The 15,551-nt window shown below is 41.6% G+C and overlaps 2 protein-coding genes across 2 annotated transcripts; both read right to left on the bottom strand.

Moving 5' to 3' along the window:
- Nucleotides 1-258: 258 nt before the first annotated feature.
- LOC306867507 (zona pellucida sperm-binding protein 4-like) lies at nt 259-8,764 on the bottom strand (the record flags this gene model as incomplete). Its single annotated transcript, XM_079413185.1, has 9 exons — nt 259-335; nt 407-479; nt 558-705; nt 776-968; nt 1,039-1,196; nt 1,268-1,365; nt 1,436-1,623; nt 1,698-1,857; nt 8,648-8,764. 9 exons carry the CDS (start codon nt 8,762-8,764, stop codon nt 259-261), a joined length of 1,212 nt encoding a protein of 403 aa, XP_079269311.1.
- A 3,990-nt stretch (nt 8,765-12,754) lies between these two features.
- On the bottom strand, nt 12,755-15,259 carry LOC306867506 (zona pellucida sperm-binding protein 4-like; the record flags this gene model as incomplete). Its single annotated transcript, XM_079413184.1, has 9 exons — nt 12,755-12,831; nt 12,905-12,977; nt 13,056-13,203; nt 13,274-13,466; nt 13,537-13,694; nt 13,766-13,863; nt 13,934-14,121; nt 14,198-14,345; nt 15,239-15,259. The coding sequence occupies 9 exons, from the start codon at nt 15,257-15,259 to the stop codon at nt 12,755-12,757; spliced, it is 1,104 nt and encodes a 367-aa protein (XP_079269310.1).
- Between the last annotated feature and the right edge of the window lie 292 nt (nt 15,260-15,551).

Here is a 15,551-nt window from a genome sequence, read left to right as displayed (position 1 = left end):
CTTAATTTGGTACCCTATGCAGTGGCCCAAGTTAACAACTGGAGGTTGGATAAGGGTCATGGCTTGTACAGAGGCCTCGACTCAGAAGGAATGTCTCCACAAAAGGTTGTGGACCCTTGGTTTAATAGTTTAAAAAAAAAAAAAAAAAAAATAAAAAAAAAAAAAGGGGAAGAGGCATGGAATACCAGATTCTGCAAAGCCAAAAAAACAATAGACAAAAAGATCTGTGTTCTGCAAGGTTTATTAAAAACACTAGATTTACAGGACCAGAGTAACTTCTCCACTAGAAACCACAGTCTGCTTGCTAGAGATGGCCTTAATAGAAGTGTCTCTTCCTGAAATAAATTTTAGAAGTGTGAATGAACTTATTAATTCTCAGTTCAGCTAGTCAAGTTAAAGAACTCACGTTTCCTGGTGCAGCTTCGCTCACAAGAGCCAGAAGATGGATGGCACACCTCTGTGCTGCAATGGATGAAGATCTGACAGGGAAGAGAGAGGAGCAAGTCATAGAATCCACAAGTAATAAATTTGAAACCGTTCAAGTAATGGGGGCATACAGTTTCCCGCAGAGGAGCCAGTGAGGCTGGATCTACAAATGTGAACATTTTCACAACAAAGCGCTTGTAGTGGGTTGGGAACTGAAGACCAGACGATCCAGTCACTGGAACCAGTGTGGTCAAATAACGGTCGTCCTGGTAAGGGCATCTGAAGAGGAAAGAAGGTTAGAAAGTGCCTCCCAGTAGGCAAACTGGATAAAGATCGGCTGTACACTCACCCATCAACCAGAAGGTCCCACTGGGGGAGACTGAGTGGACTGGGGGTTGAAGTCGCCCAACAACGTCCCAGCATCAGGACAATGTTGGGGTCAGTCCTCTCCATAATGCGCACCTCAGCATACATAGGCTCCCGCAGGACTTTTGTGACGGGATAATCAGAATCACTGTAGTAAGACGTGTAGGCCTCATCCCCTGAGGAACATTGGGGTTTAACCAAACTGCAGTTTGAAAGGCTTTAGGAAGACACAGGACAAGACCTTACCTTCTGCGCACCCTTTGGTGACACATTGGCCATTGGCCAGTCTGAGCTCCACCCTGAGAGGTCCAGGAGCAGCTACTGGTGGAGGTGGAGGAACAGAGTTGACCTCCACAACCAGAGCTTCAACAGAGGTTCCAGAGTACCTACACTGAAAGAGAAGCCTGGACAACAGACGGTGAGCTTGTAGCATTTATCAAAGATTAAAATTCACACCAAGTCATAGGTCACTTACTCAAAATGACTGTCCCTTGTGATGGAACCAAATGGTCCAATGCCAACTTCATATGAGGAGGTCATTCTGTTCTCATACACCACATATCCGCTGTCCTCCTGTGAATAGCAACACTGTTGGCATCCAGTCCATAAGCAAAGCAGAATTACACCAGAAGCAGCTGCTCACCATCATGCTCGTGCCACATGCGGTCACAGGGAACTGGTATATAGCAAAAGAAGGTGTGGACTCCACAGGACTGCAAGGTGGGTCGTTTCCACCCAGTAGACTAACCGAATCCAGACTCAGTCGAGGCAGAGTAACATCTCTAGACACCACTACCACAAACTGACCATCTCTAATACACTGGACAGTCACTGGAACAGAGGGACAAGCGCAGGTGAATTCTGCGAATCGGTTTAACATAGACAATAAAATTGAGAATGCTTACCTGCCCTCCCATAGTAACACTGCTGTCCGTTAAAGCAGCAGTTGATAGCTTCACACTCAGCACCACTGATCCCAGTTTGTCCACATTGGATCTGCTCATAATCAGCTACAGCGCATTTATCAAGGGGCTCTGCCTGGGCCACTGGCTTCTGAAGCTGAAACTGCGGAGGAAACCGATGGTCAGTTTGTTGTTGAACTGGCTTCTGAAACCGCTGGTCAGTTTGTTGTTGAACTGGCTTCTGAAACCGCTGGTCAGTTTGCTGTTGAACTGGCTTCTGAAACCACTGGTCAGTTTGCTGTTGAACTGGCTTCTGAAACCGCTGGTCAGTTTGCTGTTGAACTGGCTGCCGAAACCGCTGGTCAGTTTGCTGTTGAACTGGCTGCCGAAACCGCTGGTCAGTTTGCTGGAACATCAGAGCTTGAGGGTTCTGAGGCAAATTATTCCACTGTGGAACAGCATGACAAAAAGCACAAACTGCCAAAATCTGAAACAAACACCAACTTCCAGCCATTGTTCAACAGCTATTCAGAAAATAAAGGTGCAGTCTTTTGGTCTTTTTGTACTCTACAGATTTCAGCTAATTAATGATAGCTCCTCCCTCTTCATTAATCCTCACGATTCTCCAGACTTGCATGAGTTGGAGATTATGCAACTGTGTGATACTTGTATTAATTTCTGCCATTTTTAATTTGTTTTGAGAATTCTGGATTATTTTATTCTTAAACCAGGCTCACAATACAGGAGGCTGGATTTTGCTGTCCCAAACAATTTTCCACAGTCTGCGACAAAACCCCTGAATCGTGACCAAATCTGTGCTCGTTGTGGTCGCTGAAGCTCATTAAGTATGAGCAGGTCAGCAATGTGATCTTAACCTGTCTCGGGCGGTCACAGACGCTACAACATTTTCAAACCTGGGGCACGTTTGTTGATACGTTTTCTCATGTTTGGTGGGTGTGTCAAAAATGTCAGCCCAATCAGCATCTATATAAACCACGCGATATTAAAGAGACAGCTTGCACTATGGGTCCAAGTGAAGTCGTTTACAAATGTGTTTATAGTTTATAGCATATCAACATGGTGATGGTTAATTTGTAAGTAAATGTAATTGTAGTAATTGCAATGTCTTCTGTTCTGGTCCGTATCCTTTCCTTGGGAAGGTGTGCTAGACACTGATTAGTGAACGGATCCAGTTCGGATCCGGACTGGATGAGCCACTTCATTAACGGGTCCGGATCAGATCCGGGCCGGATGAACCGCTTTATTAGCGGATACGGATAGGGTCTGGACCAGATTCGGTCCGGATCCGTAATCCTTATCTGTTCCGGATCCGCTGCGCTGTGCAAGTGGACGCCGTTACGGACCCGTTTTGTGGATCCGTTCCGGATCTTGTGGTACCTCCGGGGCGGATCATTTTGCTATCTGGGAAGTACTATGTTTATTATACATTTAATCAATGCTTGAAGTGGGCCGGTAAGCACCGGTACGCAGTACCGGCACTTCTATATTTTAGTCTTTAGAGTACCTGCATTTTTTTGTGCGTATCGGCACTTCTGACATGTTGCCGGTACTCAGAGTAAAATCGTCAGGGTCTGGGTGATTACTATATGATCCCATATATGATTAGAAATTATATAGAAACTATGTAAATCACACTACCCAGACGGGATCACCTCTCATCTCGACCAATCACGTGAATGAACTCTAGCAGAGTTGGTCTACTTCATTGTGTGGTGCGCGTGAGCATGTCAGGGGAGGCTGATTAATTAATTATTGATTACTAATTTGAATCAGTACTTTATAACGAAAATCATATCTTAAAATGAAAAGCAGGCTTTTGCAATCACATCATTTTAAACTGTAAACTCCTGGAAAGTCCAAGGATCCAGTGAACAAATTCAAACAGTACGGCCGATTTCATCAGCGATTACGGAGAGAATAGTTACTTACCTCCAGATGTCAGTAAAATTAGCATGTATTTGGCTTAAAAGCAAGAGTGTTTTATAATAAACGCTGATTATGCGGTGGTCAGAGATTTAGCGATTCTGAATGGATCCGTATATTAAAGGAAGGCAATTTAGTGGTCTTTGGCATCTCCCTGTGGTCCTGTTTGGTATTGCAGCTTGACATGTGCTAATTTGTATTGAAAACTTTTATTTAATTATTGATTGATTGATTGATTTTGGCACTATACATACATTGTGAATTATTAAAAAGTACTGAGCAAAGTAATAAGTAAAAAAGTAAAAAGCACTTATTTTTTTCCACTTCAAGCACTGCATTTAATTATACATTTTATTCAACCTCTAAATTTAATGTAAGTATTATTTTGCAGCAGTGGAATATTGGTATAATGTATTAACAACGATTTGAGACAAATATGATGTTATTTTATATAAAACTATGTAGATGACGCTTTGTGGTGGAGCAGGAATTTGAACAAGGTCCTGCCGCCGGTGTGCGTACACTCATAGAAAACAATGCGTTCCAATTTTAAAGTGCTGCTGATCTGTATGCAAACATTGTGTCATTTAGCATCTGTGTTTATACGGTTGGAGCAAAACGCAGTTTAGATCTTATGTAATCGCTGAAGACACGCCGATGGTAACGGACATGAAACAGGTGAAATGAAATAAACATTCTTGTGTATGCATTTTAACTGGGGTTTGCCATATACATTGGCATTATCTCAGTGTTCATGCTCATTATTTCTAAGGTTGATGTTTTCATTGTGATGAGTGTGTGGTTTATTTCAGCTGCATGCAGCATCAGAAGCAACGTTTATCTCAGTCGTATCAATGATAGTGTTGTGGGAGAAGGTAAATAAGACTTATCACTGAAGATCACTATCTACAGCTGTTGTAGTCCAAAGTGAAATGCATTATGGGTAGTGTAGTTCGGAGAAATGTGTCTGTGTGACGTGCTCTCGCTGTGCTGTATAGTTCAGAAAACGGAGAAAAAACATTTATATTTGGCTTTTATTTCAGTTCATTCAAGTCAGTCCACCCAGGGGTTTTTGTGCACTTCAACTTTGACAACTTTTATCTACACAAGAGAGTATATGGCATGCATCGGCTAACTTTGTCCTTCTCATCATTGCACAAACATGAATTAACGAGCTGTTAATTGCTGTTGCTACCGCTGGGACTAAAGTGAAAGTGAAAGTGACATACTGCCAAGTATGGTGACCCATACTCGGAATTCGTGCTCTGCATTTAACCCATCCAAAGTGCACACACACAGCAGTGAACACACACACCGTGAACACACACCCGGAGCAGTGGGCAGCCATTTATGCTGCGCCGCCCGGGGAGCAGTTGGGGGTTCAGTGCCTTGCTTAAGGGCACCTCAGTCATGGTATTGAGGGTGGAGAGAGCGCTGGACATTCAATCCCCCCACCTACAATCCCTGCCGGCCCGAGACTCGAACCCGCAACCTTTGGATTACGAGTCTGACACTCTAACCATTAGGCCACAGCTTCCTCTAATGAAGTGGAGAACGTAAGAACAGTTATCAAATTTATAAATTCGAAGTGACTTCCATCTTGTCCTGCACTCATTTTCTGTGAAGAGATAGAAATTAATGATTGTTTTACAGGTATCTGACCTCAGGAAATTCAATTAGAACATTTCCCTTCTACTATCGTATGGGGGAGAGCACAGTGGCTAAAGCCATCAAGGGCACATGTGTCGCAATTAACAGACACATGATGGATACACACCTAGCAAGACCTACTGGGCAGGAGTGGAGGAATATTGCTTCAAAGTTTTCAACTAGGTGGAATTTCCCTAACTGCACAGGAGTGATTGATTGGAAGCACATCCTCCTCTTTGCACCACCTCATTCAGGCAGCCTTTAATTTAATTACAAAAAATACTCTATAGTATTATTGGCTGTGGTCGATGCTGAATATCGCTTCCATCTATTCCATATTGGAGAGTATGGACGGTCAAGTGAGCCAGCAAAAAGTCTTTGCTGGCTCAGCCATAGGGCAGGCATTGGATGCAAAAAAAGTTGGAGGTGCCAGATGATCAGCAGCCACCAGGAGCAGAGCATCTGGGGAGCATGCCATTCACCATTGTTGGGGATGTAGCATTCCCATTAAAAACCTACCTGATGCGGCTTTATCCTGGTCGAGACTTATCCACACAACAACTCATCTTCAACTACAGATTATCTCGAGCCCACAATGTGGTGGAAAATGCCTTAGGCAATTTGTCATCTCGCTGAAGGATCCTGCATATCAGGATCAACATACACCCTGATAAATTAAACAGCCTTATTTTGTCAGCATGCCTCCTGCGCAATATTCATCTCACGCCAGTGTAAGTAGAGAGGTGGTTAAATGCCAGTGCTCCAACTACTGGATCAATGGAGAGCATCTCTACTGCTGGTGGACCTAGTGGTGCAAGGGAGGCCTACACTGTTCGAGATAAATTATGTTCTTTTTTCAACTCTGAAGGACATGTATCTTGGCAGAATGAAATGGTGTAATGGTCACTATAGTGTTGCCTTACTGACTTTGATAATTTAATTGATATTAGATTTGATCATTTCCTAGATATCTTATTCCTGCTTAGCTCATAATTTAATCACTGATTATTGTTAGCATTCATATTAGGCTAGATTGCCATTCATCAATTATTAGCATTGTTTTGTATTATTATAAGCAATTTCAACGTTTCTTAATATGACACTAATATTATTTGTTTGCTCAATAAAAACAAAGACACTATAGATTTTTTTTGTGTAAGGTATGCTTATTTCTTTGTTAACTTCAATTATAATCATATTCCTGTTGAGGTATTTTGTCTTAATTCAACATGAGGATTTGTTTACTTAAGATAACAAAATTGTCATTTGGTGGTCAGCATTATTGTTATTTTTAAGGACATCGTGAAATTAAGACAATGTCTGTACTGTATGTTATTTTATGATTGTACTCTGCAATTGCATACAGTTGTTGCTAACGACTGCCCAGTGGCGGAGCTAGAGTTTTATACAGGGGGTGGCCAAGGCAAATTCAGGGGGTCCATGGACCATGACAGAAAATCAGTGTATAACTCTAACCTGGAATAAAAAAGCATGAATAAATCCTACAATTGCTGATTCCTTCACATTACCACACATTAGCTATACATTCCTACCGTAATTTCAAATGTTAGTCTATTGAAACTTATTTCTCTTAATTCTATCACCTCAGTAACCAGTGGCTGGAGCAGCCTGGAGTGAGAATTATTCATGAATAATTAACAAGCCTGTGATTAACATTACTAGTCAAAAGTTTTAGAACAGTAAGATTTATAATGTTTTTTAATTATCTTCTGCTCACCAAGCCTGCATTTATTTGATCCAAAATACAGCAAAAGCAGTAGTATTGTGAAATATTTTGTATTAATTAAAATAACTGCTTCCTATTTGAATATATTTTAAAATGTAATTTATTCCTGATTGAATTCCTTGATTTAAACCTTCCTTGCTAAATAAAAGTATTAATTTATATAATACCCAACCCCCCCCCCCCCCCCCCCCCCCCCCCAAAAATAAATAAATAAATAAATAAATAAATATACTGACTCCAAGCTTAAAAAAAAACTTATATCAGATAAATGCTAATCTTTTGATCTTTGTATTTATAGGATATCAGAGACTGAATCGGACAAATTTAAGATTCGATCAGAACATCGAAACATGAGATGCTGAGATTCCACAAAGAGGGGCCTCAAAGCTGTAACAGGACAACGCCATAAATCTGTCCAAATCCTAGCACCAACTAGTCTGACGCAAGCAAACTCACCAGCAAGCCTCTTTCTCAGAACAGCTTACAACCTTGAGACAAAAGAACACTTATTGATAATTCCAATTCAGGAAGGAGACTGATTACTTTGGGGCAAGTAATCAAGACTGATGGTCACATGTAAACCTGTAATTGAAAATCACGAGCTACAGACTCTCTTGGGCGGGTCTTCCCCATACAAGACAAAGACTTAGATTGGAATTCCTCAGGAGACCTTTTAACCTCTCTCTGGTTGTCACAGAACATGCCTCTTATTCTCCATAGAACTACACACTAGAGACAATCTGTTCATAGGCACTAAAAATCATCTTAAAAGGACTTATGAATTATTTCTATGCATATGAATAACCTATATTATGTTTGTAACCCACACATTAGATTATCATGTTTTAGTCAAATATTATGTATGTATTTTTAATCATTATTGAATAGCTGGGGCTCATTCTTCGTACGTTGCTTAAAACATCCGAGATCAAATGAGACATCCGAGATGATTTCATCGTGCTAATCATGATCTGGCTAATTGGGTTCTTCGAACACACCTATTGTTTATGATTAGTATCGCTAGATTGAGTTATCTGAGATAATTGCGCGTTCATGCGTTGGTTTAAAAGGGGATATGTATCGATAGTAGAAACAATGATTAGCAACGCTGTTATTGGCTGTTCAGCATGGCCAAAGAACGTGCCCAGTTTTTCTCCCAAGCAGAACAAGAGCTTTTAATGGAAGGTTATGCCGAATTTGAGTCTTTAATTAAAACGACAGGAAACACCTCAAAGTCTGCAAAAGCCAAGAGAGAGGGCTGGCAAAAAGTAGCAGACAAATTAAATGTGTAAGTGCAGTCCATGGTAGATGTTTCTATTACTTTCTACAGTGTGTATTTTTGCATTTTAATAATTTCATATTTACTTTGTTCTTTTATGTCAGAGCCACCACGGGACCCACTAGAACATGGGGACAAGTAAAAGTGAAGTACAAGAATATTCTACAAAATGGTAGCCTTTAATTTTTATACTGTCTTTATTTTAAAAAGCCACTTTTTTCCTTTTTAAAAGCCACTGTTAAATAATGTGTTTGTCTGTTTATAACAGCCACCAAGAAAAAGGCTGAAAACAAAAAAAAAAACAGGTGGTGGTCCTGCACCACCACAATATACCCCAGCAGAGGAGCTGGCCCTTGGGTTGAATGAAAACCGAACCATTGTGGAGGGCATCCCTGGGGGCAACTCTTCCTCAGACCCAAAGCCAGGGACCAGTAGCAGCAACACCTTCATTACTGGTAGGCTAAATGAGCTTTCAATTCTCTTAGTACACTGTAAAATTATTTGTTGCTGCATTAAATGAAGTATAATCCAAATGGCTGGTACAGTCATTTCAACCATTTGTGAAAGTGAAGACTTCTACACTTTTAGTTAATATAAAATGTTGCCATGAGTTATTGATCACATTATATTTTTTACAGTGTAGTTAATTATAATGACAATTTTTTTTTTCCTCTTTTGTGCAGTTTTACATAATACACCAACACTTTTACCTGTTCCCAAGCAAGTGGTGGCTGAAGCATATGCAGTAAGTTGTGTACTTTTTCTAACTTGCATAAACTCCAAAATTATACTTTGCAAGAGTGTGTAAAATTCAGACCATGTGACTGATAACATGCTGATTTATGATGGAAGGAACACCCCTAGCCTATCTAATTGGTCAAGACACCAGAGGGGATGTGTCAAGAAGCAGAGTTAAAAAACTCAGGACACCATCAAACTCTCTCTTAGTCACTCTTCTCTCTCCTCTTCTTCTCTTTTGCCACCGCGTTTTGAAGCTGCTCTTTGAGCGTGCTGTTCCACGTGCCAGCTGCTACCACAATGAGGAGAAAAACCACCTAGTCTCCTCACATCCTTTTATTCTTATTCTTTTTTAGTTTCTTTTCTTTTCTTTCCGTGGAGTTTTGTGTTCTAATGTACAGTGGTGTGAAAAAGTGTTGGTCCCCTTCCTGATTTTTTATTTTTTTGTATGTTTGTCACACTTTAATGTTTCAGATCATCAAACAAATTTAAATATTAATCTAAGATAACACAAGTAAATACAACATGCAGTTTTCGAATTAAGTTTATTATGAAGGGATATTATGAAATGCTTGCCGTCTAAACCTAATAACTGGTTGGGCCACCCTTAGCAGCAACAACTGCAATCAAGCGTTTGCAATAACTTGCAATGAGTCTGTTACAGCGCTGTGGAAGAATTTTGGCCCACTTATCTTGACAGAATGAGTATTCTCATTCTCAGAATGAGTTCTCAGAATGAGTATTCTATTCACTTTGCTTCCATCTGGTAAGCGCTTCCGTAGCCTGATGGCAAAAACTGAGAAACTTAGGAGGAGCTTCTTGCCCCAAGCCATCAGGCTCCTAAACTCTAACTCTGTGTCATAACATCAGTTGACTCCATGTTAACATCACTATATCAATAAGCTATTCATAATTTCTACTACCTCATATGCTGCTATTTAAATACCCTGTACAACTTTTTTGCACATTCCTGTTATATTACTATTTATGTCAACAACATACTGACCTGCACATTTATATTTTTTTATCTTTTATTTGTTTTATTTTTTTTTTCTACTTTTTCTTAATATTTGTCAATACAATTGCACTGTCCTTGGAGCAGACCTGACTTACATTTCACTGCTGGTTATACTCTGTATAATTGTGTGTGAGACGAATAAAAAATCTTGAATCTTGAATCTAGAATTGTTGTAATTCAGCCACATTGGAGGGTTTTCGAGCATGAACCGCCTTTTTAAGGGCATGCCACAGCATCTCAATAGGATTCAGGTCAGGACTTTGACTAGGGCACTCCAAAGTCTTCAATTTGTTTTTCTTCAGCCATTCAGAGGGGGATTTGCTGGTGTATTTTGGATCATTGTCCTGCTGCAGAACCCAAGTTCACTTCAGCTTGAGGTCACGAACAGATGGGCGGACATTGTCCTTCAGGATATTTTGGTAGACAGCTGAATTCATGGTTCCATTTATCACAGCAAGTCTTCCAGGTCCTGCAGCAGCAAAACAGCCCCAGACCATCACACTACCACCACCATATTTTACTGCTGGTATGATGTTCTTTTTCTGAAATGTTGTGTTAATTTTACGCCAGATGTAATGGGACACACACCTTCCAAAAAGTTCAACTTTTGTCTCATCAGTCCATAGAGTATTTTCCCAAAAGTCTTGGGGATCATCAAGATGTCTTCTGGCAAAACTGAGACAAGCCTTTGTGTTATTTTTGCTCAGCAGTGGTTTTCGTCTTGGAACTCTGCCATGCAGGCCATTTTTGCCCGGTCTCTTTCTTATGGTGGAGTCATAAACACTGACCTTAACTGAGGCAAGTGAGGCCTGCAGTTCTTTAGATGTTGTTGTGGAGTCTTTTGTGAACTCTTGGATGAGTCGTCGCTGCGCTCTTGGGGTAATTTTGGTCACCACTGTTCCATGTTTTCGCCATTTGTGGATAATGTGTCTTACTGTGGTTCGCTGGAGTCCAAAGCTTTAGAAATAGCTTCATAACCTTTTCCAGACTGATTGATCTCAATTACTTTCTCATTTGTTCCTTAATTTCTTTGGATCTCAACATGTGTAGCTTTTGAGGATCTTTTGGTCTACTTCACTTTGTCAGGCATGTCCTATGCGAGTGATTTCTTCATTGCGAACAGGTGTGGCAGTAATCAGGCCTGGGTGTGGCTAGAGAAACTGAACTCCGGTGTGATAAACCACAGTTATGTTTTAACTGTGACACTTTTTCGCACAGGGGCATGTTGGTTTGGATTTCGTTTTCCCTTCATAAAAAAAACCTTTCATTTAAAAACTGCATGTTTTGTTTACTTGTGTTATCTTTTATTAATATTTAAATTTGTTTGATGATCTGAAACATTAAAGTGTGACAAACATGCAGAAAAATAAAAATCAGAAAGGGGGGCCAACATGTTTTTACACCACTAAGTTTGCTGCAATGTTCAGCTCCGACTGCACTCGCTTCAAACTTCAACCAGACCAACACCGCTTCTGCAGCCAACGCCCAAGACGTCTCTTCAACGACTACTGAACATCCAACCAATCGGCAAACTAGGGAGTTTGATGTTATGTGGCTTGGTCAATGAATCTCTCCTGATATGCTCACTGAATATAAACCTAACAGGCCACTCAGATCATTAGGATAGAGTCAGTTAGAAATACCAAGGGTTCACACAAAACAAGGGGAGTCTGCTTTTAGCTATTATGCCGCACAGTTGGAACTACCTTCCAAAAGAGATCAGATGTGCTAAAACATTAGCCACATTTAAATCCAGACTCAAAACTAATCTATTCAGCTGTGCATTTGTTGAATGAGCAATGTGCTATGTACGAACTGACTACACTGTATTTGATGTATAATCATTCTCTTAACGGTTTTAAATTATGTTCTGTATCACTTTAAAATTCCTTTATTGCAGATTTTTAATGACTATCACTTTCTTTTATGTAAAACTCTTTGAATTAAACTTGCCTTGATATCCGTAGCTTTAACAATTCTTTGCTGAATTTGAATGCGTCTCAAGATTTGACCGATGTTATTGATTATACGGCGAATTAGACTTTCTTCACTGCATCTCCCAGCACTGGGTATAACAGTGTTGCGTGATTGTGAGCAGCCCATGGCTCCGGCCCAAGCAGATAAACTGTCTGCGGCACGTAGCACGAATTCCGCTTTTTGGTTCGTTTGTCCAATGTAGCTCTTGTAGATAGGCATGAGAACGCAAGGCTGTTCATTCCATTTTTCAAACTGAGAAACAACCTCTGAGTGTTGCGATGCCGTCACGGGACAAAGCCCAAAATCTGTGGCAATTACGAAAATTTGGGAGCTCTTGCAAAATAATTCAGTGATCGCTAAATCCTGGAGGGACTGACTAGTAACCAAAAGGTCAAGGGTCCAAGTCTCAGTACCAGCAGGAATTATACATGGGCGTGAATGTATAACACTCTACCTTCAATACCCACAGATGAGGTGCCCTTGAACAAGACCCCGAACACCTAATTGCTCCCCAGCAAAAGGTGTATGCACACTTGGATGGGATTAGCGTCCTGTTAACCAAAAGTTAATGATTAGGTTGTGGACCCTTGGTTTAATTAAAAAAAAAACACGGGGAAGAGGCATGGAATACCAGATTCTGCAGAGCCAAAACAAAACCAATAGACAAAGATCTTGATGTTCTGCAAGGTTTATTAAAAACACTAGATTTACAGGACCAGAGTAACTTCTCCACTAGAAACCACAGTCTGCTTGCCAGAGATGGCCTTAATAGGAGTGTCTCTTCCTGAAAGAGAAATTTTAGAAGTGTGAGTGAACTTATAAATTCTCAGTTCCGCTAGTCAAGTTAAAGAACTCACGTTTCCTGGTGCAGCTTTGCTCACAAGAGCCAGAAGATGGATGGCACACCTCTGTGCTGCAATGGATGAAGATCTGACAGGGAAGAGAGAGGAGCAAGTCATAGAATCCACAAGTTGTAAAATTGAAACCGTTCAAGTAATGGGGGCATACAGTTTCCTGCAGAGGAGCCAGTGAGGCTGGATCTACAAATGTGAACATTTTCACAACAAAGCGCTTGTAGTGGGTTGGGAACTGAAGACCAGACGATCCAGTCACTGGAACCAGTGTGGTCAAATAACGGTCGTCCCGGTAAGGGCATCTGAAGAGGAAAGAAGGTTAGAAAGTGCCTCCCAGTAGACAAACTGGATAAAGATTGGCTGTACACTCACCCATCAACCAGAAGGTCCCACTGGGGGAGACTGAGTGGACTGGGGGTTGAAGTCGCCCAACAACGTCCCAGCATCAGGACAATGTTGGGGTCAGTCCTCTCCATAATGCGTACCTCAGCATACACAGGTTCCCGCAGGACTTTTGTGACGGGATAATCGGCATCACTGTAGTAGGATGTGTAGGCCTCATCCCCTGAGGAACACTGGGGTTTAACCAGACTGCAGTTTGAAAGGCTTTAGGAAGACACAGGACAAGACCTTACCTTCTGCACACCCTTTGGTGACACATTGGCCATTGGCCAGTCTGAGCTCCACCCTGAGAGGTCCAGGAGCAGCTACTGGTGGAGGTGGAGGAACAGAGATGACCTCCACAACCAGAGCTTCAACAGAGGTTCCAGAGTACCTACACTGAAAGAGAAGCCTGGACAACAAACGGTGAGCTTGTAGCATTTATCAAAGATAAAAATTCACACCAAGTCATAGGTCACTTACTCAAAATGACTGTCCCTTGTGATGGAACCAAATGGTCCAATGCCAACTTCATATGAGGAGGTCATTCTGTTCTCATACACCACATATCCGCTGTCCTCCTGTGAATAGCAACACTGTTGGCATCCAGTCCATAAGCAAAGCAGAATTACACCAGAAGCAGCTGCTCACCATCATGCTCGTGCCACATGCGGTCACAGGGAACTGGTATATAGCAAAAGAAGGTGTGGACTCCACAGGACTGCAAGGTGGGTCGTTTCCACCCAGTAGACTAACCGAATCCAGACTCAGTCGAGGCAGAGTAACATCTCTAGACACCACTACCACAAACTGACCATCTCTAATACACTGGACAGTCACTGGAACAGAGGTACAAGCGCAGGTTAATGCTGCGAATCGGTTTAGCATGGACAGAATAAAATTGAGAACGCTTACCTGCCCTCCCATAGTAACACTGCTGTCCGTTAAAGCAGCAGTTGATAGCTTCACACTCAGCACCACTGATCCCAGTTTGTCCACATTGGATCTGCTCATAAACAGCTACAGCACATTTATCAAGGGGCTCTGCCTCGGCCACTGGCTTCTGAAGTTGAAATTGCGGAGGAAACCGATGGTCAGTTTGTTGTTGAACTGGCTTCTGAAACCGCTGGTCAGTTTGCTGTTGAACTGGCTTCTGAAACCGCTGGTCAGTTTGCTGTTGAACTGGCTTCTGAAACCGCTGGTCAGTTTGCTGTTGAACTGGCTTCTGAAACCGCTGGTCAGTTTGCTGTTGAACTGGCTTCTGAAACCGCTGGTCAGTTTGCTGTTGAACTAGCTTCTGAAACCGCTGGTCAGTTTGCTGTTGAACTGGCTTCTGAAACCGCTGGTCAGTTTGCTGTTGAACTGGCTGCCGAAACCACTGGTCAGTTTGCTGTTGATCTGGCTGCCGAAACCGCTGGTCAGTTTGCTGGAACATCAGAGCTTGAGGGTTCTGAGGCAAATTACTCCACTGTGGAACAGCATGACAAAAAGCACAAACTGCCAAAATCTGAAACAAACACCAACTTCCAGCCATTGTTCAACAGCTATTCAGAAAATAAAGATGCAGTCTTTTGGTCTTTTTGTACGCTACATATTTCAGCTAATTAATGATAGCTCCTCCCTCTTCATTAATCCTCACGATTCTCCAGACTTGCATGAGTTGAAGATTATGCAATTGTGTGATACTTGTATTAATTTCTGCCATTTTGAATTCGTTTTGAGAATTCTGGATTATTTTATTCGTAAACCAGGCTCACACTACAGGTGGCTTGTTTTTGCTGTCGTGGACAAATTTCCACAGTCTGCGACAAAACCCCTGAATCGTGACCAAACCGGTGCTCGTTGCGGTCGCTGAAGTTCATTAAGTATGAGCAGGTCAGCAATGTGATCTCGAGCTATCACAGACGCTACAACATTTTAAAACCTGGGGCACATTCAGGCCCAATGTTTTGTTACCGTTTCCGGGTTGAACGACATGTTCCCTTGAAACGGTGTGCAACGGGGTTTGAGATACATGTATATAAAGCACACGGTGTTAAAGAGACAGCTCGATCTATGGGTCCAAGTGAAGTCGTTTACAAATGTGTCAAATGCAGCTCAGTATACGCAACAACTGAAGATATTAGAAGACATGTTTGTTATAAGAGTTTTATAGTAACATAGCATATCAACATGATGATGGTGAATTTATAAGTACATACTCTCTTATTCAGGACGGCAAGGGCAGTGACTGTAACATCGAGCGTGTTTTGCTGTATTAAAGACATGG

This window comes from Barbus barbus (assembly GCF_936440315.1).
Source record: "Barbus barbus genome assembly, chromosome: 49".
In the NCBI taxonomy this organism is placed as follows: domain Eukaryota; kingdom Metazoa; phylum Chordata; class Actinopteri; order Cypriniformes; family Cyprinidae; genus Barbus; species Barbus barbus.
This window is presented reverse-complemented; position numbering and strand designations above follow the sequence as displayed.